This window comes from Xiphophorus maculatus, chromosome 24, assembly GCF_002775205.1.
Source record: "Xiphophorus maculatus strain JP 163 A chromosome 24, X_maculatus-5.0-male, whole genome shotgun sequence".
NCBI classification, from domain to species: Eukaryota; Metazoa; Chordata; class Actinopteri; order Cyprinodontiformes; family Poeciliidae; genus Xiphophorus; species Xiphophorus maculatus.
Window position 1 is genome coordinate 12,639,297 of NC_036466.1, and position 26,270 is coordinate 12,665,566.

The 26,270-nt window shown below is 38.0% G+C and overlaps 1 protein-coding gene across 1 annotated transcript; it reads right to left on the reverse strand.

Annotated features, from left to right (window-relative positions):
* Positions 1-1,544: 1,544 nt before the first annotated feature.
* Positions 1,545-17,530, reverse strand: LOC102226773 (SH3 domain-binding protein 4-A-like). The gene is made up of 5 exons (XM_005807377.2): positions 17,274-17,530; positions 12,963-13,118; positions 10,206-12,553; positions 4,046-4,234; positions 1,545-3,209 (listed from the first exon to the last, which is right to left on the reverse strand). Exons 2-5 carry the CDS (start codon positions 13,081-13,083, stop codon positions 2,985-2,987), a joined length of 2,883 nt encoding a protein of 960 aa, XP_005807434.1. The 5' UTR covers positions 13,084-13,118; positions 17,274-17,530; the 3' UTR covers positions 1,545-2,984.
* Between the last annotated feature and the right edge of the window lie 8,740 nt (positions 17,531-26,270).

A 26,270-nucleotide genomic window follows, 5' to 3' on the forward strand; every position in this document is an offset into this window, starting at 1 on the left:
TCTCAGATGAAACCCGGTGAGCCGCTTGTCCCCGAGCTTTTCATCTCCGCACCTGCTCTGCATTTTCAAAAGCTGCTTGAATTAATTAATGGAAGGAGGGAAACGATGTTTTCTCCCTCTGATCTGCACACAGGATGTGTTTCTGTTGTATTTCTGTTTTATTCTGGTGGTAAAAACAGCCTGCTGTAAAAATAATCTGCTGGATTATTTTAAAAATCCTTATTAATGTATAAAAACAGAGAAAAAGATTTAAGATAAAAATGTTCCAGGAAGCTAAAAGTTTGAACGTCTGCAGCCTCCAGCTCCGTCAGATTGAATTGAAAGCATCTAGTTCAGGTCTGGACTTTGACTAGGCCTTTTTAACACATGATCTAAACGATCCTCAGTGTGTGTGTTTATCCTTCTAAATAAAAATAAAGCTGTGGACGTTTTTCTCTTTAAACGTCTGAGGGACTTCTGCAGTTTTTTGCATTTGGAAATTGAATAAAAATTAAATTAAAAATCCAATTTTAGATGTTGAAGCTGCAAAGGAGAGTTAAAAATAGTTAAAAAGTAAATTTGGTAAATTTAGGACTGATTGTTTTGGAATCATTTCTTTCTTCTCTTCAGGCTTGACTAACTTCTAAACTACAACATTTCTCTGAAATAAGACAAAATAAGAAAACGTTTAGAAAAATATTCCAAGAAAAAATGGACATTTAAAAGGATAATCTAAAGAAATGAGGGATTATTTTTGGACTAGATTTTAAAATAAATCCAACAACAAAGTTAAATCCAGACAGAGTCGTTGCTTAGTTTCACACTGTCTCCAGGAGACGAGCAGGAATGTGGAGGGTGAGTCATGAGAGGCGAAGGACGGCTGTGAAGGTGGCCGTCCTCTGAGCCAGAATAATTATCTGCTTTAATTAAGTCCATCAAACTCTCAGCAAGTGTGTGTGTGTGTGTGTGTGTGTGTGTGTGTGTGTGTGTGTGTGTGTGTGTGTGTGTGTGTGTGTGTGTGAAGGAGAGGGGATTGTGCTGAGAAATGAAGGATTCATGAGCTGCAACATCTTCATCTCTGGGTGTTTCTGCTGTTGGGAAGCGGTTTTATGTGCGGCGACGTAAAAACCATCTGCATGGCGATGAACCTGAGAACAACAACGGGTTCAGGATTCGCTCTTATTGCTGCTAGTGATTGAATAAGACACCTGGTGAGCAGAATAACAAGCACTATTAGTCTGTGAGGAGAAAGAAACATGTTCAGTGATGCGACTCAGAAATACATTTGCTGCTGCAGCACAAAAAGGAAACATTGAGCTTAAATTTGGACATAAGTTTAGAGGGAAATGCTATTTTATAACTTCAAATAAAACCTACAAGCTGCATGTTTTGATCTTGTGAACAGAAGATTAAGAGATTTTGATTTTTTGCAGGGATTTGGAAATATTTGCAACTAAATAATCCCTGGGTATTAGTTTTGCAATCGTTTGTCCTGCCACAGGTACAGTAAGACCTTCAACACACAAAGTTCTGGATGGAAATTAAAACCAGAATCTACACATGAACTCGGTACATTCCCACTTTATTGATACTTTCTAAACAGTAATACTGAATTCTGATATGCTACCCATCACAAGTGGTAGATTTTCTCTTATAAATCTGTCAATACTCGCTTGGTTTTCAGTAAAAATATAGAAATTTCTCACTCATTGTCTCTTCTGATAGTGTAAATATCCCAAGCACTGCAGAAGTCACAGGAGAAACATCAACATGACAAAAATATGAGCAGTTAATCAACAAAAAGCACAGAAATCAGATGATTATTGTTGCTGAAATTACATTCAAAAACGTATTACAGCAGAAACAGTTTCTATAAATAAAACTGCAACAAAAAACAACAAACTTTCTTTGCCAAAGTAGGATTTTTTAAAGGCCTACCATTTTAAATGTGGTGACATCTAGTGGCAGAAAAGAAGATTGCATCAAAGAAAATATCCCTTTAACTAATATTTGACAATACAAGTTCAAATGTGAAATTATTGTGACCCTGACAGATTGAAATATTAATATTCAGTAAGTAATTTATATTTACGTTTAACGGGATGAACGTAAAAGTTTACAGTCTTTGCTAAAAATATCTATTTTTTAGCTAAAGTTAACTTGATTATCAGAAACTCTGAGCAACCTGGTTGCTCTGAACACTAAACATTTTTATAAGGAACATTATCAACAATGTTAATGTTTTTATCTTCAAATATAAACTCATGTTTTTCTGTCTTATATATAGTGACACTTTTTGGACATTAGATACTGTATACCCAATGCATTCATGTTAGCTTAGAAGCTAACATGAATGCAAGCTACATGAATGGCTAAGTGCTAGTCAGCTAGCACTTAGCTAAGAGTGTTTAAACTGATTGTAATTCCACTAAAAGGTATTTTTTGTTTATATTACACTTAAGTTTTACTTTGAAAATGAAATACACTCATTAACAAAGTTAATCTCTTACTTTACTGATCGTAAATGTTAACGGCTAATGCTAACTATAATGTTAGCCTTATTGTTTGGCAATTTAGTTTCTAAAAAATTGAATCTTAATGTTTGAATTGATAAAACTGAAATATATAAATATGTTTTACTCAAGTACTTAAGTTTCGTTTTGATAGAAGATAATTTTTGTTTTTAGAACTAACAAACCTGTCCAAGTACATAAACAGCTTCCATTGTTGTTAATTTACTGTGGTATGTGAGGTTTTTGATGTTCTCCTGAGTAAAAACCTAAAGAAAAGCAACAATTAACAGTCAGACAGTGACAGGAGAAGTTTACAAGATAGCAAAGGACACAGTAGAAGAAGTAGAAAAGCAAGAAAATCAAATAAGCAGTTTCTATATATCCTGATAATCAAAGCCTGGAGATTTGGTCATATTCTAGTTTTAAAAATGGGTTTGAATTATTCCCACCATGCGCTGAACGTTTAAATGTTTTCCAAGAGGAACAGAACGCTCAAACAGCAAAGTCCCCATAGCCGGTGGGGCAGAAAGCGGCACTGCGGAGGGTATCGAGGCAGTTTACGAGGATCAGCGCCCCCGTCAGGTGTTTCCACCTCTTAGTGATGGGGTTCCTCATTTTGTCCAGGCCGTGGTGGAGTTCCTGGATCACGTCCCGGTAGCTGTCCCCAACATGGGCCGCCCACGTCAGCAGGAAATCATACGCTGGTTTCCACATGGACTGAAGGGTCAAAGAAACGGGGTGATTTTAGCAGACAGTGGGGTTTGGCACAAACTAGGGCTTTTTTATTGGACTCCCAGTAAGTGGACTATAGGACGGACAGAACATTTATAAGAACTCCAAACAATGGAAACACTTTCCTGCAGCCTTTCAGGTGATAATTATGTTTTTGGTGGCGAAACAAATGTGAGATCAACTGAAATGTTTTTGATTTCCAGTAAAAATTCAAGCTTCATATGCAAATGCTAGTTTTACGCCAATGGATTTTAATCAAGCGAATAACTTCACTAAATTAACAATTAAATATTATTTGTAGTGCTGGGACTTAAAATGTTTAATTGAGTTAATTGCAGCTTCTGTAGTTAATCAATCGCATTTTATTGACAAAATGAGCAACATTTTTAATTCAAAACGGACTGAGGATGCTAACATTAGCGTTAGCCGCTACATGTGTAGCATTGAGATGCTATTTTAGGCCAGAATAGCTTCACTGATAGCACAACTTGAACACAACGATAGTCCAATCTTTAGAAGCACAAATGAAACCCCAGTGGGCCGAGAGAAGCGATTTGATTGTTAGCGGATGTAGCTTGTGCGTCAGATTTGAGGGCGTACCACAAACGAATAAATACAAAAGTTCCAGATGGTTAAAAATATAGTTAATTGGCCTAAAATGCATTAAGATCTATACAATTAATCAAAATTTATGCATACACACTTATTCCTCTCTCTTGTTTTAGTAGGTTATTAGAAAATACAGCTAGCTGCAGCGCTAGCTAGCTACTCTGTTCAGCCGTGCTTTTTTTCTGTTTTGTCCCGAACTGACGTGTCCTCACCTCGTTGTCCAGGACGCCGTTCTTGTCGCGGTGCGGAGCCTCATAAGCCTCCATCTGCTGCCTGGAAACTCGGGCCAGCTTCTCGGCCAGCTCCCTCCACCTGGACGCCACCTCCACCGCTGTGGTCAGCAAGACAAAGTCCAGCACCAGCTTAGCCACCAAACCCTGGCAGTCCATCTTCAGCAATGCCTGACCAATGAAAGATGGACAATCTCAGCATTCATTCACAACTTGAAAACCCGACCTCTACAACATGTAGACAATGATCCAGACGCTCCTGTTTGTCTGTTTCTGATGATTGACGGATAAACAAAAGCAACTCTTGGGATTGGATTTGGTTTTCCTGGGAAAAGCATATCTGGATTATCTTGCAAAGTGTACATTTACCCTAACCTGGGTTTAGATGTGCTGTGAAACATGACCGCATGAACGGTTAGGGGGCCTCTCGCCATGAGGAGAAATTTAAGACTTGACATGCAACAGATCCCTGGAAAACCAATCAGAGGAGTCAAGCAAAACGCCACAAACACCAGCAGGAGGATGATCCTCAGAAAAAAATAGCTGGGTTCATAAAAATATATAAAAAGTTCTACAGATTGAATATTTTGGCTGCATTTTTGATTATCCTTTGATTTCCGTTGGACCTTTTAAACCAAACAGACGAATCTGTCATGTTTGCTGTTTCTTCTTCATGGATTTCCTTTTAAAACGGACACTAGCACTACAACATGAATTTATGAATCAATGAATGAATGAACAGATGGATGGTTATGTGAATGAACAAATGAATGAATGAATGGATGATCAGTTTGATGGTTGGAAAATCTCAATAATTTTTCCTCTTTTCTCATCCAGACATTAGAAACTCTTCTGGTGTCAGACGATGAAGGAATTCTTCTTCTTCTTCTTTAAAATAATTCCCCTGAACGTCGGTTCCCCAGATTGTGTCCAGGTCAGCCTGTAAGCCCCGTCTGATGAGCTCTGCGTCTCTTTAGGCCACCTGCGGTTCTTCTGGTCTAAATATAAACTCTTTGAAGACCAGCTTGATCACAAGCACGCCGCCTGCTAATGACCATGAGGCGTTCAGATGGAAATCTGCAGCTGGTTGCTGCTAGCAAAGCATTCAGGAGGAATTCACATCAAACATGGCGCCTGTTTTATTCCATTTCTCACATTTGGCCAATTTTAATGAATCAATTCTCCACTTTAAACTTCTTTTATGCTAATGTGGGCCAATCAAACCCAAAGTATGACTCTTCCACCACCGTACAAGACAACTGCAAAGACTTTTTGCATATCAGAGTCCAGAGTGGAGCCTTTTTGTCCTCGATTAAGCAGGTTTTGGTGACCAGTATGCAGTCAATTTCTTATTTTTCCTCCCATTTTCGTTAACCTAGGATCAGAAATTAGCCAGTTTCTTTGCACATGTAACATATTTTGAGTTGGTGATAGCAGTAGCTGCTTTCTCCTGTGCTTCTATAGATTTGGTGGTGGAGACATTTTTATTTTAGGTTAGTCGCACTTTGTTTTTGAGAAAAATGTATGTTTTAAAATAAAAATTATATTACAAACATCTCAGGTTGATATAGCTGAGTTTGAAAGATCTCTAGAAAACTTTGAGAACAAACTAATTACGATAAGCGGTGGTTTTTTATAATTCATTCAGAGGCATTTTTGATAATACATGACTTTCTGGTTCCCCTTTTTCATAAAACCACAAAGAATGTTGATGAATTTCACGAATATAAGATGTAAGGATGAATAATAGGTGGTGGAGGTTTGCAGCTGGGTTTGAAAACCTGTGAAGCGGGTTCAGAGGCAGCAGCGCCGCAGAACATCCCTTCATCTGTTTCCAGCCTGGTTTGGTTTCCTGCTTATTAAACAACAACATGGTTGTGTCTAAAAATAGACAACGCTCCGCTGCACCAGGGAAAACAGCATCGGTACGAGAAAACGCAGGAAGTCCCTGCAGCAGACGGACAGACGGCGCTGACAGCTGTCAGGAAAATCAGACTCCGCAACGCAATTATGGACGACGCTGACAGGTAGAGACGAGGAAGAGGAGGAGGAAGACCTGGCAAATTAATATGCAGCAAAATATATTTAGTTTTCTCTCTCTACACAGAGACATGCATGAAAGCCTGGAAATTACCTGCCTGTTGAGATTTGGTGATTTATTTATTGTGATGATTTTTTTTAGCATTAATAATTTAGATTTATTGTTGCCTTGATATATTTCAATTTATGATGTAAAAAACAGGCTGATAATTGTCATTTTTATTGGTATTATACATTTTAAAATATTGCAATAAGTTCATAAGTTCATATCTAGTACCCCAATTATTTAGGTATTAAGACCAGGACAGAAATTAAAAGCTGTTAAAGTTGCTGTTTTGTTGGGTTTTCATCATTTACATAAACATTTTTAATACAAAATTTAAAAATAAAATAATCTAATTAATTAAAAAGTACTTAAAAAGCTCTGGAGATTTCGAGCTCCATCACCGCTGCAATAAATATGAATTAACTGATGTACTTTTCTTTATTTTTTAATTATTTAATTTATTTGAAGTTTAAGCTTAAATGTTTACCTTGACATGTTTTATAAATGTATTCGAAGTATAAAAAACGATTGTTCTTGTTCAGGCTGGATTATTGATTTTTTTTTTTCCAGCAAGGATTTAAATTTTATTTTTTGAATAAAACTATAAAAATCTAAATAAAATTTGGATCTTTAAGAACCAGAAGAATCAAACATTGTGCAACATTTTGGAAAATTAAATATTAGGTACAAATAAAGCTATTGTTGCTCAGGCCGGATTATTTATTTAATATTTACTTTTTTATTATATATTTTTCAATAGAAATATTAAATAGAACATTAAAAACTTGACTTTTAAAGTTAAAATTAAGAATATTAAATCTGATAAAAATATAAAACTCTTCATAACAACAAGGTCAGCAGAATCAGATATTACCGCCACATAAACTGTTTAGGGTCTTTGTGGACATTTCAAAGACATTTTTTCAAGATTTTTGATGTTTTATTTTGCTTTGTGGAGCAGGAACTGAAATAAGGATTAAACATTTCATTCTGACATTTGTTTTTAAGTCATATTTGGACCAGAACCGGTTCTGGTTTGAGACAAGCTGAGATGAGTGATGGTCCGGTCTCTCTGCCTCTCAGTGATGATCTATTATTAACAGCTCTCTCTTCAGCTCACAAACACCAGCTTTCTTATTCTGCCCTGTTGTAACCCGACGCGCCGTGATGAAAGGATCTGCCGGGCGGTGTCGGATGCCCCACCGGGCCTCCGGGTCCGTCCTGATCAATGCCTGCTCAGATTTCACACAGGAGCACCTGTTGGCTTCGGGAAACATCTCCGCTTTGAGCTGCTGCTTCCACAGAGAAAAACCTACAGAGACTCTGGTTAGATAAACAGAATTACTGTTACACTAATTTATGTTAGTGCTCAACATATTTAGAAACTGGAATATTTGGGAGATTATGCAAGAAGAGACTTTAGTGCAGATTAGGATTAGGGCCACTGGAAAATAAAACTGACTTTTTTCTTAGAGTTCTGAGATTAAATTCAGAATTTTGAGAAAAAACATCAAAATAATGAAAAATAAAAATCAAAATGTAGAGAAAAAAGTCAGAATTAATTCTGAGAAAAAATCTGTAGAAATAAAATCAGAATTTTGAAATTAAAAGTCAGAATTTAAAGAAAAAAAATTGAGATGAAAGTTAATTAAGAGACGTCATTAAACTCATGACTTTGTTGATCTGAATTAACATCTGAACTCACAGCGAGGCAGAAAACAAAATACTCTTTTATATACATGTAAAACTTTAAAGAATATTTGTATATAAACTAGAACATTGTAAAAAAGTTCAATATTTTTAGTCACTTACTTCAGAAAGTGGAAATTGATACATTAATCATAGAACAAAATATTCCAAGTTTTTATTTCTTGTACTTTTTATGATTCTGGTTCAGAAAATTTGCATTTTAATTCAAAATTAACTACAAACACCTGGACAAGACACAATCATGACCGGTTGCTATATTCAGAGAAAGTCTAGTGGAAGGAAAATGTCTAGTAGGAAAAGGTAGAAACAGGGATAACTGCAGTTTTGAGAGGATTGTCAAGCAGAATCTAGTCAGGTGCCACAATAGAGGATACAAATGTTACATTCCTAATGTCAAGCCACTTTCTGAACCAGAACCAGACTGTTACTCAGGATCCAAACTAATCTATAAATATAAAAGTAAAGAGAATAAACTGTGGAGAGGATCACTGATGAGAGATGAGAGAGCTGCACTGATGCAGGAATTCATGCAAAATGATTTAGAGAAGAAATGAATATATTAAAAATAGCTTTATATTTATATTATATTGATTTGATATAATATCCTAGTTTTCAGAGACACTGAACTGTGATTTTTACTCTTTGAAATGACATGATCAATCACAGAAACAACTCTTATTGATTATATGTGTTTCACTAACAAGTGAATGAATGAAATAGATTAAATTAGCCTGACAACAATGGCTCTCACCCTCTCATTACAGAGGTCACATCTAGTTAAGACATCAAGAGGCATCAACAATCATCAGCCTCTGTTGTTTTTTAATTAGCATAGAGAAACTGCCTTTAATGAAGTCAGGCTCTTCAGATTGTATCTTTAGACAATGGGGCGATTTATCGGGCGCAGAGTTCCTCCTTTGTTCCTTACAAACCCAGATTATTGTAGATTTGGTGTTTTGCTGCAGGTCTTTTCCGGATCCAGGAAAAAAAACCAGGTCAAAAAACAACAGCTTGCTAATAGAGGGTTTTAAATCTGCAGCTTTTCACCGTCAGGAATGTCTGATTGAGTAACAATTACATAAGATTTCCTCCATTCCTTTAAGGAGAAGGTTTGTTTCGATCGATGCTGGGTGGCTGACTCGGCCGTCTTCCTGCAGCCTCATGATGACAGTCCGCTCTCCTCAGGGAAAACATTGCATAAGACTTGTTGAAGCAGGAGCGTTTAGATGAGACCAGACATGAAGTCAGGGGGAATCAAAAGCTTTCAAATCCACCCAGTATTTAGAGAAAATGCTCAATAAGAGGAGCAGTCCAACTAACAACACATCTACAAGAAATGTGTGAGTTGTTTTGGCGCTCTGGCTCCTAGCCCTACCATGTTTTACACAGCACCGACCACCGGTTCTCAGCAGGTTCTAATCTGAGTCCAGATTTCTCGTTTTCTCTTGTTACAGAGATCCAACATGTGGAGAAAACAACCAATCTGAAGAAAAGTCCCTTTAAAAGGGATGTTTAATACAGAAATGTTGGTCAATACAATCATAAGGAACGCCACTGATTTCAACTGTTAAAAATCGGTTTTCAGATTTCTGTATCCAAAGATATCAGTGGAAAGTTTGGTGGAAGGAAAAACTCAGAAGAGTTACAATTACCTATAAAAGGGAAGTGAAATACAGAAATGTTGGAAAACACATTGATGGGAAACACAATTTGGCCAAACCTATTAAGAAGCTACGTATATACAGATTCTTTATATAGATTCCTGTATTGAAGCATATGAGTGGAAAGTTTGGTGGAAGGAAAACTGGAAAGACAGACGATTCCCTATAAAATGGAAGTTTAATGCAGAAATGTGGGTCAACACATCATAGAGAACTGATAAGATTTCTGTATCCTGTGATTCTCTCTTGTCTGGTAGAAAAACCACGAGTCATTTCACCTGCTAGCGCCAGACTTGTGCGTTTGTTTGGTTTGTATTTACCCAGAATGCCCTGCACTATAGTGCACTTCCTGCTTTTGGAGCAGAGTTCAATGAACCATTCACACCTCTCCAAACAAACTGAACTTTGTAGGCAAACAAAGTAGAGTTCGATTAAAGAGGACTAAACATGGCTGATATCTGGTTTATTTTCTTTTTTGGGGGAGAAAATAAATTTTCTTTGTGCCAAACTGGGTTGTCTTTGCAAACTGTCATGCTCCATTTAGGTTTGATGTTGCTTAACTCAAAAATTGTTCAAATAATAGACAAGATGTTCCAGCCATTCAAAGATAATAACTTCTGATTTGACGCAAAATATAAAGAAAAGAAAAACTTAAGCGAAGGCTATGCACAAAGAGAAGTCTTACCATCATGAGTTCCCGTTGGAAGGACTTCCTCTCCTTGTTCTCCATGTTAGTACACTCTTCCTTTAGCTTCTCCAGAACCGACGCCACTCTCTCCGGCTCATTGTCCAGTTCTGTCCGACAAAAATAATTCAGGGGCAGGTTCCCGTATCCAAGTGCATCTGCAAATGCCCTCCAGCTGCCCACGTTCTCCATCAGGACCGTCCTCACAGTTGCGTAGATGTAGGTGAGGAACTTGCAAGGCTTCAGGATCTGATCCAGCAACATTGTGGTGGTGAGGTCTGGCCCACACCAGTAAATGGGCTTGACTTTACCAAGAACAAGAACGTTCTTAGCATGAACCAGCCCCAGCTTTCCCTGGTAGTATCCGATGTACCACTCCTTGGTCCGGAGCTGCCCTCGTAGCTTGATTTTCTCCTCGCTGAGCAAGGCGATAACATCCCCCTTCTTGTACTCCAGCAGGTACATGTTCTTATGCTGCCTGATCACCGTTTTAATCAGCTTACCAAACTTCAGGTTGGTAACACAGCGATCCTGAAACTTTGGGTGTTTTGAGGTGACAGCCAGAGGCGACAGTACGATCTTATCGACCTCTCTCTTTTTCAGGAATCTCCGCTGGCCAGTGATCCTTGCTTCAGTTTTTGGTGGCGGCTGTGGCGTCTGGACGCAGAATTGGGTCAAGATGCAGTCTAAAGCATCCTTAACCTGGACCCTGAGAGTAAAGTCTGAGATACTGCTTGGGTTGTGCGACGTGATCATGAAGAGGAGCCTGCTAACCTTCCCTAGCTTCACCTGAAACCCCCGTATTATCCCGGTTCCTTCACTCGCCTTCACCTGGTAGTTGGTCATGTTGGAATATAGTCCAATCTGCAGGTCCTGAGGGAACGGCAACACAAACTGATGCTTCCCCCACAGCTGCAGCGCCACAGGTGGAGTCGAGGCTGCCTGCCATGTCACATCATTCACCAACAAGGTTTTGGGGGCACAGTCATGCCCGAACATAGCCACAACTGTCTTGAATGAGGGATGGATGTGTTTGGGTCCGTAAACACCCAGACTGACTTTCCTCTGCACATGGTCCCAGACTGTTGTGTTGTGTCCGACGTACTGTGCCTGAACAACAACCGCTACATACATGCAAGGCTCCAGACTGTCCAGCTGTACCTGAACTGTGTCTTTGAAAATGTAGGCATTGGGAATCGGGGTGTAAGGTCCTTCTTTGCAGTCACTGCGCACACAAAGCACATCGGCAGCATGACTACTCTCCTTCTTCACAGCCACTGACACTTTTATCTCTAGTGTTAGGAATGACTTTGTCTCCATGTTGCTGAGCTTGATCTCAACCACTGGGCTTACCGTGGTGCAGCGGTTGCTGTTCAGCTCCAGAGGGGGGTCCAGTAAGGCTTTCATGGAGATCTGCTGGTAGTCTCCATGACCGACGTGGCCCTCAGGGATGTGTACGCTGATGTGTGTGTCAGGAAGCTGAACAACTCCTCCGTTACAGTCCAACCGGCAGACAATATTGGTCTCCACCGGTTGGGTCTGCCCCCATCCGGGACTCTGGCCCAAAGAGTCCAGGTCATGGCAAGACCGAGCCAATTTTCTGTGGTTCAACCAGGCAGTCCGGAAGTCCTCTCTGCTCTGAAACTGCTCCGGTAAAGGAGCCGTCAGGCCCGTAAAGAACCCAGACGAAGGTAAAGTTGGATTCGACTGTGCCTGTAAGACAGAGAGTTCTGATAGACTGTGGGAACGTTTGCTTTTAAAAAAGGGGTTTTCACTCTGGAAGTTGGATGTAACCTCTTGGTTTGGACTGGTTGAGTTGAGGCTATTAATATGGCAGCTGCTAAACCCGTTGCTCATGATTGAACAACTGTTAGAACAAGACGACGGTGACGCCAGAGACTCCAAGTAGATAAGATCCGCCGAGTTCCTCACGCTTACGTCTTTGGAGTTTTGATTTAATGGACAGATGAAAGGGTTCACAGAAAACGGGGTGTTGTTGTAAATGGTGGAGGGCTTCAGGCTCATCCCCATCCACTCCCCAAGACCTCCAAACTCCTTCCCACCATCATCATACCCCTCCCCGAGACTGTCAATCATCCCACTGTCGCTTAGCGAAGAGTTCCTGAAGTTGACCGGCTGGACGTAGGCGGCTGGGATGTATCCCATCTCCGTGTTGTTGTGGGCGTACCACCATTCCCCGCCTGACGTGTCCAGCACGTAGAGGCGATCCCCTTTGGAGAACTTCAGGGTGGTGAAGCTGCTTGGGCAATAATCCTTGATAGCGACCACCTCCTGAGCAGCTCCAAGGGAGTCTTGACTGTCAAGCTTTAAGGCACTGGGAGAAGGCACTGAAAAGAAAGGAGAGGACAGAGTTTTTCATCTGATCACAGACAAAAGGATGGATGGTTTTCTATGTGCTCCAGTGTTTCTCTCCTGTAATTAGTGGGTTATTTACGGCGCTGCAGTCAGAATCAAACAGTAACAATGAAACAGCTGAGCTAATGATATCGGGGTAATCTGGGTCACACTTGGGTAATTGGCTCAATTTACATACAGATAATTGAGACGATCAAAACCAACAAATAAAGCAACTATTACATCACTTCCTGTCATCTGAATGCAGATCATTCTCTTTTCATGTTCTTATTTTCTTTTTCTATACTTTGGCAGAACTTTATAACCCTGAACTCCACTTCCAGACGTTTCACTTAATAAATTCAAAGTGTAATTGAGTTTGAAGTGCAATGAGAGACTGACCTTTAACGTCACTGAGACTGGCCCCGGCCGGCCCCTCATCCAGCTCGATGAGCGTCCCCTCAGACTTACAGCGAGGGAGGATGTGATTGTGGTTCACTCGAATGATTCGATGGGCAGCCATGGCCGCTGCTTATGGAGTCATCGGCAGCTGGTGGCCTGAACGGCACCAAACAGAGAGAGGGGGCTTCAACATGGACGACTGGAAGCTCACATGTTCACCCAAGCAAATCTGAAACAGCTTCCAAACACTGCTGCTAATTTTCTAGATCAGCAATGGAGCTAAAGGTCAAAACTGCAGTGCTGGAAAATAAGGCTGACCGAGAAATTAGATTTTTCTGAATCAATGAAAAGAGCAGCAGAGCTGAAGCAAAGAGGAGATTTATACGGTGGAGTCTGCAATAATTTGAGCTCGCTACAGTTAAAACGGTGCAGTTAATTTAAACTAAATGGTCTGATCTCCATCAAAACAAAGTCCAAAATGAATTCAAAATATCTCAAACACAATTAATTGATTTGTTCAGGTATCAAAGTAAAGCTAATACTCTAGAGATGTAAAAATAAATTAACTGTGTTACTGAAAATGAAAACAGAATCATTTTTGCATCTACAATACATTTTATGGACGTGAATATCTGGTTAATAATTAGACAGCAATTTGTTGTTGTTTTTTAACCAGGTGAAGCTAAAACTATCACTTCTGGGTAAGATCTATACATTTATACAATTAACATACATTAACTACTGCTGTGAACATGTTTGTATATTCCAGTTAACAATTAATCAATTGTTAAATCAGCTAAAGATTATTTAAATAATTGATTAATGGATGGATTAATCCGATTAATCGTTTCAGATGTAAAACAGAGATGATGCAATAACTTCTAAGCTCACTGTGACTTTTGAAACTGTTTGTTAAAATGACCAGTTATAGAGAGTTATCTAAACTTTTGTAAGTTTAAACACTCTTAGTTTAGATTATTTAACAACCACAGATGCATTAAACTAGTCAACGCCTCAGCAGAGAGACCTTTAATCTCATTAGTAACACAGCAAGAAATTATTTCAATTCAAAACTTCCCAAGTGCCTTCATTACCCCTGCAGGGCGCGGCGAGCGTAAACAATGGGGACAGTTGTGTATTTACACACTAATGACGCCATTTTAATTTGATCCAAGCAACACAGGCTGCAGGAGCTGCTGTGGAAAAGCCTTCAGCTGATTATCGTCATTAAAGACGTAATGTGGTGGAAAGGAGGGACTGTCATTCCCACACAGATGCTTGTTTTCATAAACTAATGATTTATAGTTAATATTCAGAGCAGCAAACAGAGAGTTATGAACTTTAGGTAAAGTCTGCTGTGAAAAGTGTCAGGACTCCACTTAGATCTCATTATTTCACTGTAATGAATTTATGAAGGGAGCCATTAAAACGAGCAGACATCTGACTGCCGATGCAGCTCCAGGCTTTAAAAGGGTTTAAGGGTCAGGCTTCAATGCTCTAATGAAAGCTCTTTACATTAAAGCCCAAATGTTTTACCAACGGGACAGAATGACACGCCACAGGAGTCGGAAACCTTTAGATAAATGAAGATGTGTGTAAAGAGTTCGACAGACGAGGGAAGCATAAATCTGACAAAGTGCAAAGTGAGTCCAAACGGTTTCAGTAGATGAGCTGATAGATTTCAGACCGGAGACGGTTTAAATATTCATGGCCGACTATTTTCAGGACTTTATCAGGTCAGACAGTCATGGAGGGAAACCGGGATGACAGTCGCCATAGCAACATACACCAAGTCCTCATGGTTGGATGATTGGATGGATGTATGGAGACTTGACTCTATAAATCTGCCTCTAAATCCAGCCCAGCTGGATTGAAACGGGACCGGACCGGTCTGATCTGGACTGAACCAGAACCGGTTTCCTGTCTCCATCTGGGCCTCTGCTCTTCATAAACAAACATCCAGCAGAGTGAAGCTCCAGAACCTCTGGGCACCTCATCCTTGTCCTGCAGCCGTCGATAAAACGCCTCCTTCAGGCAGGAAATGAGCAACATTAATCTCTGATCAATAAACTCACATTGATCAAAGATAAACACCGGAACTGGAATCTGCTGTTCGACGGGTCGGATCACTGGAAGAATTAACTCCCTGAAAAAAGCTGAAAGTTAATTTTTTAATCTGAGGAAGCCCAGAGAGAAAAGGCAGCATAAACACATTTTCCTTTTGTTTTACATCAGCAGAGAAATTTCCACTACAGAGGGAAAAAATGCGCTTTGCAGCAAAACGCCGGGAGAGCTGCTGGGTCTGACTCTGAGAAACACAAACAGGGGATTGGGCTCACATCCGAGTCGACGTGTTAGGAACCCATTTTCCGTCAGGCTGAGCGATCCGAGGAGCGGTGAGCATGTCGCAGAGTTTAATTAACCACGAGTCGGCTGGTCCTAATCCCTGAGTGACTGTTATTACAATGACTGTTTCTAGGAGCCAGGAGCTGCTGGAAGGAGACGCAGCAGCAGATATGGCCGTCGTCTTTAGGCAATATCTTCAATTCATTTCAATCTGGAGCTGAACTGAAGCGTACCATTACTCCCAGATCCAGTTCAGAAAAATCTAACACTGAGATGATCTGAACACTTCAAATTGCTTTGACTTTCCTCCATTTAGATGTGCTTAGGCGTGTAGTACATGGCAGTTATATTGATTTTCATGTCTGAAGTTGAGAAAGATGTTACACACCCCTGTTCAGTCCACTTTAATCAAATTAGAGTCCGTTTTTCTAGCAAAATGAATCATTTGTGGAGGTGTGAATGTGAAAAAACTCTAACATGGACCAAAATAGCAAACTCTGGTTCGTCTGCTCTGGTCTCAGTCTGGTTGAAGTGAACTCTGGTGTGGTATATGACCCGGAGACGGCGCCAAAAGCAGGAATTCTGGGTAAATACAGCCAAAACAAATGGATTAGCTGAAATATTTCAAAGAAAATGCAGTTTGGGAAGCTAAAATAGCTAGCTGCAATGCTTCTTGACACGCTATTGGCTGGTGTTTGCAAAGCAGCCAATCCGGAAGCACCATTTATTTTCTTCGTTGCTTATTGGCTGAATCCCCAAAAACGGAAATAAGGAACACCGAAGATGCTACCTTCTCCTGTAAAATGAACATTAATACATTTAAAAATATATTTAGGTGTGTGAACTATTAAAATACGCAGTTGTCAATATTTTTAGAGGAGGTCTCAAATATTCTATATATCAAAAGTTGGTCAAATTGGACAATCATCTCTTGCTTTAAGAGCTATTTCATTATTTTATAACTGAGAAAACAGAAGCTGTTTTAAAGAGAAATGCTCCAGTACTTAGATCTGCTACTGTCCAAACCTGCAGGAGCAACACAGTAATAAATAATAAACTTTCAGTTTGCAGAAAACACCTCCACTTCTGTTACAGCTGCTGCTATCAGTCATTTCATGGTCAAAAATACCCTCATGGTCTTCAAAAGTGGTCAGATAGACAATATCACAGCAGATAATCTTCAAGTTTTATTGAGCTAAATCAGATTAGATCATAATATCATTTCCTGCTTGATTTGTTTTGTTTTTTTCCACATAAACTGATAGTTTCCACCTGAAAATGCTGTTGCACCACCCTCAAGGAAAAATGAAGAACCAGAGAAGGGAAATGAATCACAGACAACTTTGAGGATAAAATGAAGGCGATAAAGGAAGAGCTGTCTGCAGGATTTAGGAGGAAGAATGAGTCCTGGAGTTGGAGAGGAAGAAGAACAGAAGGATGACGGTGAAGAAAAAGCACAAATGCTTCTTCTTAAAGCTTGTGGCAGACACAGAGGATTTTCAGCTTATCAGATGACCTTATTGGCACAACTGAGAAGGCTCTGAACATTTGTCTTCATACACATTACGCTGCTGTTTTCAATACAATCAGTTTTCCTGCACCTACTGAGTCATTTCTGTCACAATTAAACAAAATAGCAAATGTTTCAATGTAATGTAAATATTAGAAATATCAGGCAGATATTACCAAAAGAAATATTTATCTACATTAGAAAAACACGAGTATTGAGAGCAAGAAAAAGAGAGGCGCTATATTTACTGTAATTAGTATAAAACAGCAGTTCACACAATACAAAGTAGATATATCTGTCTATACACACTGCAACATAAATATATTTATATGGTAGGTAAAGCCGAATTCATCCAAACAAACTTTAGTGTTAAAAACATAACAGTTAGAGGCAGAAGAAGCTGCTATGAAAAGGAGAAGAAGTAAAATGTAAATTTTGTGTTAATTTGAACTGACCTCTGGCTCGCTGGAAGCGCTCCCAGCACAAAGTGTCGGGACCTGAAGGAGAAGAAGATTGCTACTCTTCTGCCTCTCTTCTTTTGACGTTTCTTCTCGACTCATTTGTCTTCGGAAAGAAAAATAAAGCGAATTTGAAACTAAAGTAACACACAACGCATCTCATGTGGAGTCGGCGAAGTTTTTAGCGGTGAAAACTGAGCAAACGAGCCACTTCTAGCCATTACTGCTCCGGTCTAACGGAGAACTGAACGACACGATCCGCTCCTGGAGGAGAGTGAGTGACGTCACTGGAAGGGGCGGAGCAAGAACGCAAGTACGTCAGCACGTACATATTCAGAACTATTCAAATTAAAATGTATTAAAGACAAAATAAAATCAAAAATATTCATTCATCTAATTTTAACAACAGATTAATTACAACAAGAAAAGTATACATTTAAATTATTAAATTATTATCAAGCGACTTTTTAGGAAACTGTTTTAAATTACTTTTTAAAATCAAAGTATATTAAAACATGTTAAATAAAATCTGTATATCAAGATTAAAAAGTATTCAGTGACCCAATCATAACGTCAGAGGTACATGTAGAATAAATGTAAAAATCAAGACTTAAGTTAATTTTTTTTAAAATGTTTAAAAGTTGTTGTATAAAACAAACTGTTGCACAAAAATCATAAATGAATCCAAATATAAGAATAAAATGTAAATAAAATGTTGACATAAATATTCAGCCTTAAGTAATTATGCAATAATAATAATAATAAAGAAACTTTACAATAAAAGTAATATAAAAAGTCATAACTATTTTAATGGTTGAAAATAACAGTATATTTTATTACTTACATTCATTTATTGTTCTTTTTCAATTAAAAAAAATCACAATTATTGAAAAGACATTATTTTACGATTTTAAATGAGTTAAACCCATGATAGAAATATACTCTGATACAAAAATTAATAAATAAAAAAAATCATGAAAAATGAAAATCCCACAAATCCAAGTTATTTTTGAGACCAGAAAAATAACACAAAATAATTGTAAAATTAAAAACAAAAACTAATAAATGTATAAAGTTGTTTTTTAAAATATTTTATTCAATATTAAATATTTTTTAAGCGCCTCAAATGAGGTTTTTGAACATGTATTTTTGTTTTTGCCTTACCTTAATGAGCACACAGGGACTCTATCACTGATGCATGGATCCAAACACAGCTGAAACAAAACAATACATTCTGCCCTCAGGAGGTTTTAATGGTAAATGTTGCATGCATGCATGTCTCTATAAATAAAACCCAAAGTTTAATGAGCCGTGGTTCACTAAGGGTCAGATTATTAAGCGCTGTCCTTACCCTAAGCACTGATGGCACCAAAACGCAGCAGAAAATCGTTTAACATCTCTGGATTGTAACAACAGTGAAATCGCTGCAATTTCATGGCGCATTAGTTTGGCTTACAGGAAATACATTTACTGTAGAAGCATCTAAGCAAACCTGAATACTGGACTGATCCATTTTGACATTACAACAAAAACAACTGCACTCATTTCAATCTTCTTTCTGTCGTCCCAAACCTGAAGGTGCTGCATCTGTTTCCGTTTCCATGCAGACGGTTTGATCAATTCTGCAGCAGCTTTACTTTACGTCTGACAGAGATGTGATTTATTAATTTATCTCTGTCAGGGAGACACGATGAATAACCACCAAGGCCGGCTGAGAAGAAACTGGAGATAAATAAGAGAGTCTGATATCTGCTCAGAGTGCAGGAGTCACCTTGGAGACTTTTAAAGGAAACACAACTAAACCAAAAAGGATGATGTTTTTATTTATTTCACAGGTGAAATCAGTCATTTTGTATGTAAATCATAAATCATGAAGGTTTTTTGCATGTAGTTTGGAGGCTCTATCCATTCATTTATTTTTCTCATATCTAAAATATCCAACAGGAACTTCAGCTTGGGAAGCTGAAATACTAATATAATACTATTATATTGGTATTAATATAATACCAAGGTCCTTAAGGTCCTTAAGGGTTTTATATTTATGTTCCTGTACAAATTGTGACATTTTTATCTAAATTTCTTTAAATCTGCAATATTTGACCCAAAAGTGTCTCAGTGCTGTCCTCTATAGGTTCAACGGTGGTATTGCAGTCAACTTTTTCTATTGTTTACATTGGATTGCGTTTTTCAGCTGTGCGCATGCGTGATTTATTTTAAATAATGCCTGCAGTGTTTAAGAAGTATAAAGGAAACACAGCAACACTCACTTCTCGCTACTGTAGAGGCAATTTCTGCTCCACGTGTTGTTGCCAAAGTCTGCAAAAACAGAAAAAAAGTTGCTACAGTTGTTAGATGTTTTTTTTTTTAAAAAAAGAAATAAAGTTATAAATGAGAAAATGTTGTCATTATAACAAGATGCAAAAGTTACTACCACACTCTGGCAGCTAAAGTTTTCCTTATAAATCTTTTGAAAACAGTTTTTATGATATAAAGAGTGATGACAGTATTTTTATTACGCTGTAATTTGAGTCATTTTATTACTTGAGTAAAATTTGGTGAATATAATCAGCTGGGTCTGAGGTGCTTGAAGCAGCCGTTGCTGACCCCAGAGTTCATCTCTGATTGGAAACCCAGACTGGTTTTGACGGATCTATTCATGCAGGTTGAATGGGAACTGTGTGGAGAGAGAAAAGGGGAGCCTGCTATTCATCGTTTTATCAAGGAGCCTCGATATCAGCGTGCCTCACTTTGCATCAGAATAACTGGACATCAGCTTGTCGACCAGGTTGGTTATGGGAAAGAACGCCAGGAATTTGCTTGGGTGGAAATCTGAAAGAAATCCGTTAAAAAAAAAACTGTTCTCAAAGCAAAGCTAAACATTGTGTTTGGATATATATGAATGAATTAAAACTGTAAAAAACAAACAAAAATATGATCTAGTTTATAATCATTTATCGGTTTTCTAAAAGTGATGATTAGAAAGTGATGGAATGAAATGCTATGATTTTTTTTCAACTGTCACAGAACTGCAAAAACCTGAAATCTGAATTATTTATCTAATCTTTGCAACATTTTCCATTTAGCATTTCTCTGCTGTCTTGACGAGTTCTTCTGCTTATGCTGCACAACGTCTCAAATTAGCTATTCATTGCTTCAGGATTGGAGGGCTGCATATGTTTGGTCCTTATGCAGCATTTTCTGGGATTTACAGTTAAACCCTGATTGCATATTTGCATTTCAGGAGAGCGAGAAAGCTTTAAACGTCTGGACAAATCTCTTCAGATTGTAGTTTATTTTATATTTCAGGGAGATTTCTTTAATCTCTAAATGAGGCTGGCGATGGAGACGAGCCGTTTGATAAGAGCAGCAGTATTTAAACATGTAAACATCTGGATATTATTGCAATTTCAAAGCTTGGTTGCTTTGAATGAGCCACATTTTACCTCCAGAGCTGCTTTTAAGTAAAAGCAAACGAAGCCCAGATGGAGGAAACTTGTTATGTTTCTGTTTCCACAGCTTCCATTGCTGACTGGTCAGATTTTTCTTTTTGTTTACTTCTCATTTTAATATTTTTTGATTTTGTGCAACATGCTTTTACAGAAAGAGTTTGGTCAGTTTGGGAAATCTTCTCATTGCCTTGGATAAGTCAAGCTAATGACTAACTAGTGCAGCTAACGGCTAAGGAAAGTAAAGCTAACGGATAACAAAAGTCAAGTTAACGGCTAACTAGGGTCAAGCTAATAGATAACTAGATTCAAGCTAGCAGCAGCTTACTAGAGTGAAGCTGACGTCCAATGAGAGTCAAGCTAACGGCTAACGAGAGTTAAGCTAATGGATAACTAGATTCAAGCTAGCGACTAACAAGAGTTTTTATGTTTTTTTGACTTTAACTTGCTGCTAGCTTATCTGTGTTTGGAGTCAAAATTAAAATACTTTATTGATGTTTACCTGTTAGCTTGAGTTTTATTAAGCTAACTTAATAAAGTTAATAAAGTTAGAGTTACGCTAACCTTACAGTTAGCTTAACTCTAAAGTCTGAATTTCTCTGATTTTTCTAAACTGATATACATATTTGCCCTGTTTACTGTGGGTAAAATACTGACTACTCATAAATACACAACATACCTTACAAATAATAATAACAAATATATCTTAAATTTAACCACACAACCTATTTTGTTTGTTGAATGTAAAAATATGATTAACATTGAAATCCATTGCAGATTGTGTGATTACAGTTCTCATTTAGTGGCATTAAAATAAAAACTGTCATTTTTAACACTATTAATCTAAAGCCGCCCTGATCATTTCTTCTGTCTGAGACCTTCTCTGTTGATCAGTGATCAGCTTTGATTGATGAAGCTGCTGAGAAAATCAGACATCTAGAGCGGCCACTTTCAGTGAAGCGATAATCCGTAAATTTATTGACAGAGGAGCGTGGTAAACCTCTTTTACGAGCTTTTTGAGCGATGCGGAGGTCAGAGCAAAATTAAAACACCATAAAAAGGTTAAATGGTTCAAACTCAGTGGAGAAAAGAAGATAAAACATATGAGCTCATCAAGATAAAGTTTAAAACAAAACTGACAGGTTTGTTCTTAGAAGAAAAATGCAGATATTTAAACTGATGACCAGATTACATCAGTTTTCTTTTGAACTCTGACGTCCAGCTCAGTCCTAATCCCTAAAGATGGCAGCTGAGGTGCTGCAGCATCCATGTTCCAGCCGTCTTAAGAGTTTGAAGATTTGCTCTCTGACCTGTCGGCAGCTTAGTTCCACCATATGTTGTTGTTGTTTTGGATCACAGAAGAACAATCAGCTTTTCTGCAAATATTCTGGATGGAAATGCAGATTAAAGGCAGATTAATTGCAAAAATAGGAATTAAATCAAAATAAACGCAACAAAAACTGGAACAGAGTCTCTCAATTAACATCAAAATAAGTCAAAGTAAAGAGGATGCTTTCAGATGAGACACAAAAACAGCTCAACTTGTGAAATATGACCAAATAGCAGCATCCAGAGGTGGCAAGGTTGTATTTGGAGTTGCAAAGCAGATATTTAAGGACAATAAAATCTTTTGTAGCGTCTCTTTGAAAAAGAATCAGGTTTTCAGGTTTTCCTTTGATAAGCACAAAGAAATCAGCTTCAAGTTCAAACTCACATCCAGGAAAGACAAGTTTGCAAACTGCCTACGAAGGAGAATTAAGGTCAGACTAAGAGATTTCTTTGTGAAATAAAAATGAGATTATCAGCGGAAAATTTTTGAATTGAATTATTTATTTATTTTGTAATGTTTGTTGTTGAATGAATTGTTTTGGTGTGTGAGCAGGAAGCAGATATTCAGGCCAGCAGGTTTCTGTGTGTGTGTGTGTGTGTGTGTGTGTGTGTTGAGGTCAGCAGCCTTTAATCCGATCGCGGGGGTGGTGAGAGTGCAAGCAGGGGAGGATTACGGGATTAGGCAGAGATGCGACATGAGATGGCCAATCTGCAGCCGCGGCGCTGGCTGGTCTGAGGTTGCCATGGTGACGTAGAGACGGAAACACAAAACAGAGCTGGTTGTGTTTCTACTAAAGCAGGAAGCTGAAACTCATTTAGCCGAGATAAAATGCAATTAAAACGATCTGGTGAAACAAATGTTCATTTTTTTTATGAATAATGAACAAAGAAGTGAGTTGAAACAAATAATGAAAGTTATTTTCATCATTTCATACTTAAACAAACTATAAAAACATTAAAACAAACCAAATTTCCATTCAGTTGTCCAGTAAAGTCTTTACATATTAAGTTAATGTTTGTTAAAAGATTCCAAAGTTTCTTTATCCCTGAACAGGGAGAAAAAGATCAGACAGCACGAATCCTCCACAGAACAATAACCAGATTCTAGAAAGTAATTTTTAAAATCAGGCTTCTTGGCTGTAAGGGCTGCAGGAAGGATAGTAGTAACTTTGAACATATTCTAATGTCTGCTAGCGCCCCCTTGTGGTCAAAAGTTAAATCAAACATAAAATGACAACACCGGTAAAATCCAAATAATCAGCCAAAATGTTGCAGAAACTTAACAAAAGTGGTAAAAAGTACAAAAAAGTCCACAAAAGTAGGAAGCAAAGACACAATAGAAAAATTAAATCAATTATTTAGGAAAGTCCATTAATCATAACTAAGTTTAGGCCATCAAGCAACAAAACCAAACGTTCAAATAACTTAAATCAGCCACAGAGCTTTGCAAAAATATTTCCCTAAGTATTAAAAACGAATAACACATGAACATAAAACAATAAAACAGCAAGAAATCAAGTTAAAACGCATCCAAAATGATCTGCAAAAGCTACGAAACGACCGTAAATAAGAGCTGGGTGTCAGACACTGCCATCTAGCGGTTAGACGCAGAACAACACTTTCATTCCAGGAAGTTAGAATGTATTAAAAGAAAATACTTCATTTATTTTCTTCTAAAGAAATTAGCTCTGTTTTAACAGAACTTCAACGTTTGTAAAAACTTTTGACGGTTTTTTTTTTTGCTTTTTTTTTTTTTACACTAATCGCAATAAAAAGGCCAACATGTGAAATAAATGTTTACAAAATATTAATTTACTTCTCTCTAAGTATTTCCAGTCATGCGTTTTCAAATCACAGATTATTTACAGATGTCCCGGTTAAATATTTATTCTACAAATAATTAAAACTACTATATATGGATCTGTTTGAACAGAATTTGATCAGTTTTACAAAAACAAATCATAAAAAGTCAATATCCAAACTAATCTGTTCGATGATTTGATCACATTTAGTTACAAATGAAAAAAACTCGTAAAACTAACTCAGAACGTAACGAGTTATCTATAAAATGATAAAAATTAAAGTATATTTAAAGATTTTACTATAAAGTATTGTTCAACACGCTGCTGCCCCCTACTGGTAGAAACATATAAGGCCTTCTCTATCTTTCGTAGAAGGTTTATTCTTTCTGTCAGACTCAAATAGCATGCCTCATGTCCTCCAAAAATGTTGGTGAAAAGACTGAAAGGTAAAATGTTCTAATCTTAGAATAAAAAGCAAAACAACCCAAAACAGCAGCGGGCTTTGTCTGGTGACTCAGCGACCCGGTGGAGCTTTTTCCAGCCTGGCAGGAGATGCCAGCTGGCTGCTGTGGAGACGGTTGAGCTCATGGAGCCCGGCTGGCTCCCAGGAGGCCTCGGCTGTTTCCCAGGAGAGAAAATCCTGAAAGAGACACGAAACACAGAGGAACAAAGAGGAGCTGGAGCTGAAGGGTGTCAGGAGAAACTGGACTGAGCTGCCAGATAAAAAAAACAAACTTCAACAACAGTCACCAGTTAATCCTGGGAGGAAAACTAACCAACATGAGCAACAATACGGGAAAAACCAGGAGACACAATCATAAAATTATGTAAAAAATGGTTAAAAAGCAGCAGCTTATCTGAAATGAGTGAGTATTTCCAGTCATGTATTTTTAAAAATTAAATTCAATGATACTTTACTGATCAACTAAATGTTGTTGTAGCTCATTAATTCAAGATTCTTCAAAGATTTAAAGTAAGAACTCTAATTAGTTGATTATTTCTTTATTGTTTCATAATATAATTTTTGATTTAGGACAATTTACACACCAATATTCTATTATTCCAATTTTCTATTTAAAAGAAAGATTTAAGTGAGTTAAAGTGACAGATTTGCACTGATTGTGTTTCTTTCTCTCAGCCAGACTAAACAGCAGCTAAAGTGAGACGCTGGAAACCAGTGGGCCTGAACGTGTGGCGCTGGTTTCCAGTAAGTTGGTCCAGTTTCCTGCACAGAGTCGGATTGTTTGAGGCGAACAATGAAGCGGCCGGCAGTCGTCTGCGTTCATCACCAAACAAAGGCGAGTTTTGTTTGGAGAAGACAGCCTGATACCTGCTCTGTCACGATGCCCTCACATCACCAGAACGTCGATTTAAAAACGTCAAAATCCAGATTTAATAGGGAATATTTTCCCAGTTTGTTGAGGAAAACGTGTGGCTGTTAGTTTGCGCTCTGTGGGCGGTGGAGGGCACACGTCTGGCCAAGAGGAGCTGTGAAAAGAGAGACTTCATTAATATGCACAGCCAGCCACTTCCTCTGAAACCAGCCTTTGTGGCTCAAACACGACCAGAACTGGACCAAACTGAGAGATTAAAAAATATGACTGTTTTTGTTTTCATCAGAGGGAAACAGAAACAGTCATTAGCCAGCTAATTTGAACCGATTTCCTAAATCTTGGGAGATCGTTGATCAACCAGCTTCACAGAAGTTTAAAAGTCAACCTCGGTTCTTTTCTGTTGGACCCAAAACAATGAGCAAAACTCCAACATATTTACACTCAACTAAAAGTAAAATTATCAAATTATTTGGTAAAAAGTCTAATCAAGTACTGAATCAGATGGACCAAAATATAAAGTTTGGTATTAAATGGCAGTAATACAAATAAGTAACAAAAAATAACAAAATCAGGACAGTTTTCCAAATCAGTTTATCTCAATAAAAATAATTAAACTTTAACTGAAACTGCAGGTGTGTGTCTGTTTATGGTGAATCTTAGGTTAAAACATGTTTAATTTTCATTCAGAGGTTAAAAAATCCTGAAATTTTACTCAAGTAGAAGCAGAAATACTTCATAATAAAATTACTCAAGTAAAAGTTAAAAGTACAGCGTAGTAAAAATACTCCTAAAAGTACATTTTTTCCCTAAATGTAACTAGTTACTACCCAGAGAGGTGTGACTGTTAGCCCCGCCCACCAGGTCATGTCTGCGTGTTGACAGGTAACAATGTTACAACCAAACAATTTTTTTTGCTATATTTTCGACATATCAGACAAAAAAACTATAATCAAGCAAAATCTGAAGTGGCTGGTCAGGATTTTTAAAGATCGGTAATCGATGATCGGCCAGAAAACTGTGATCGGTGCGTTTCTGCTGCTGAGGTCTAAACGCCTCTGACAGAAAGCTGAGGCTGTTTCTGCA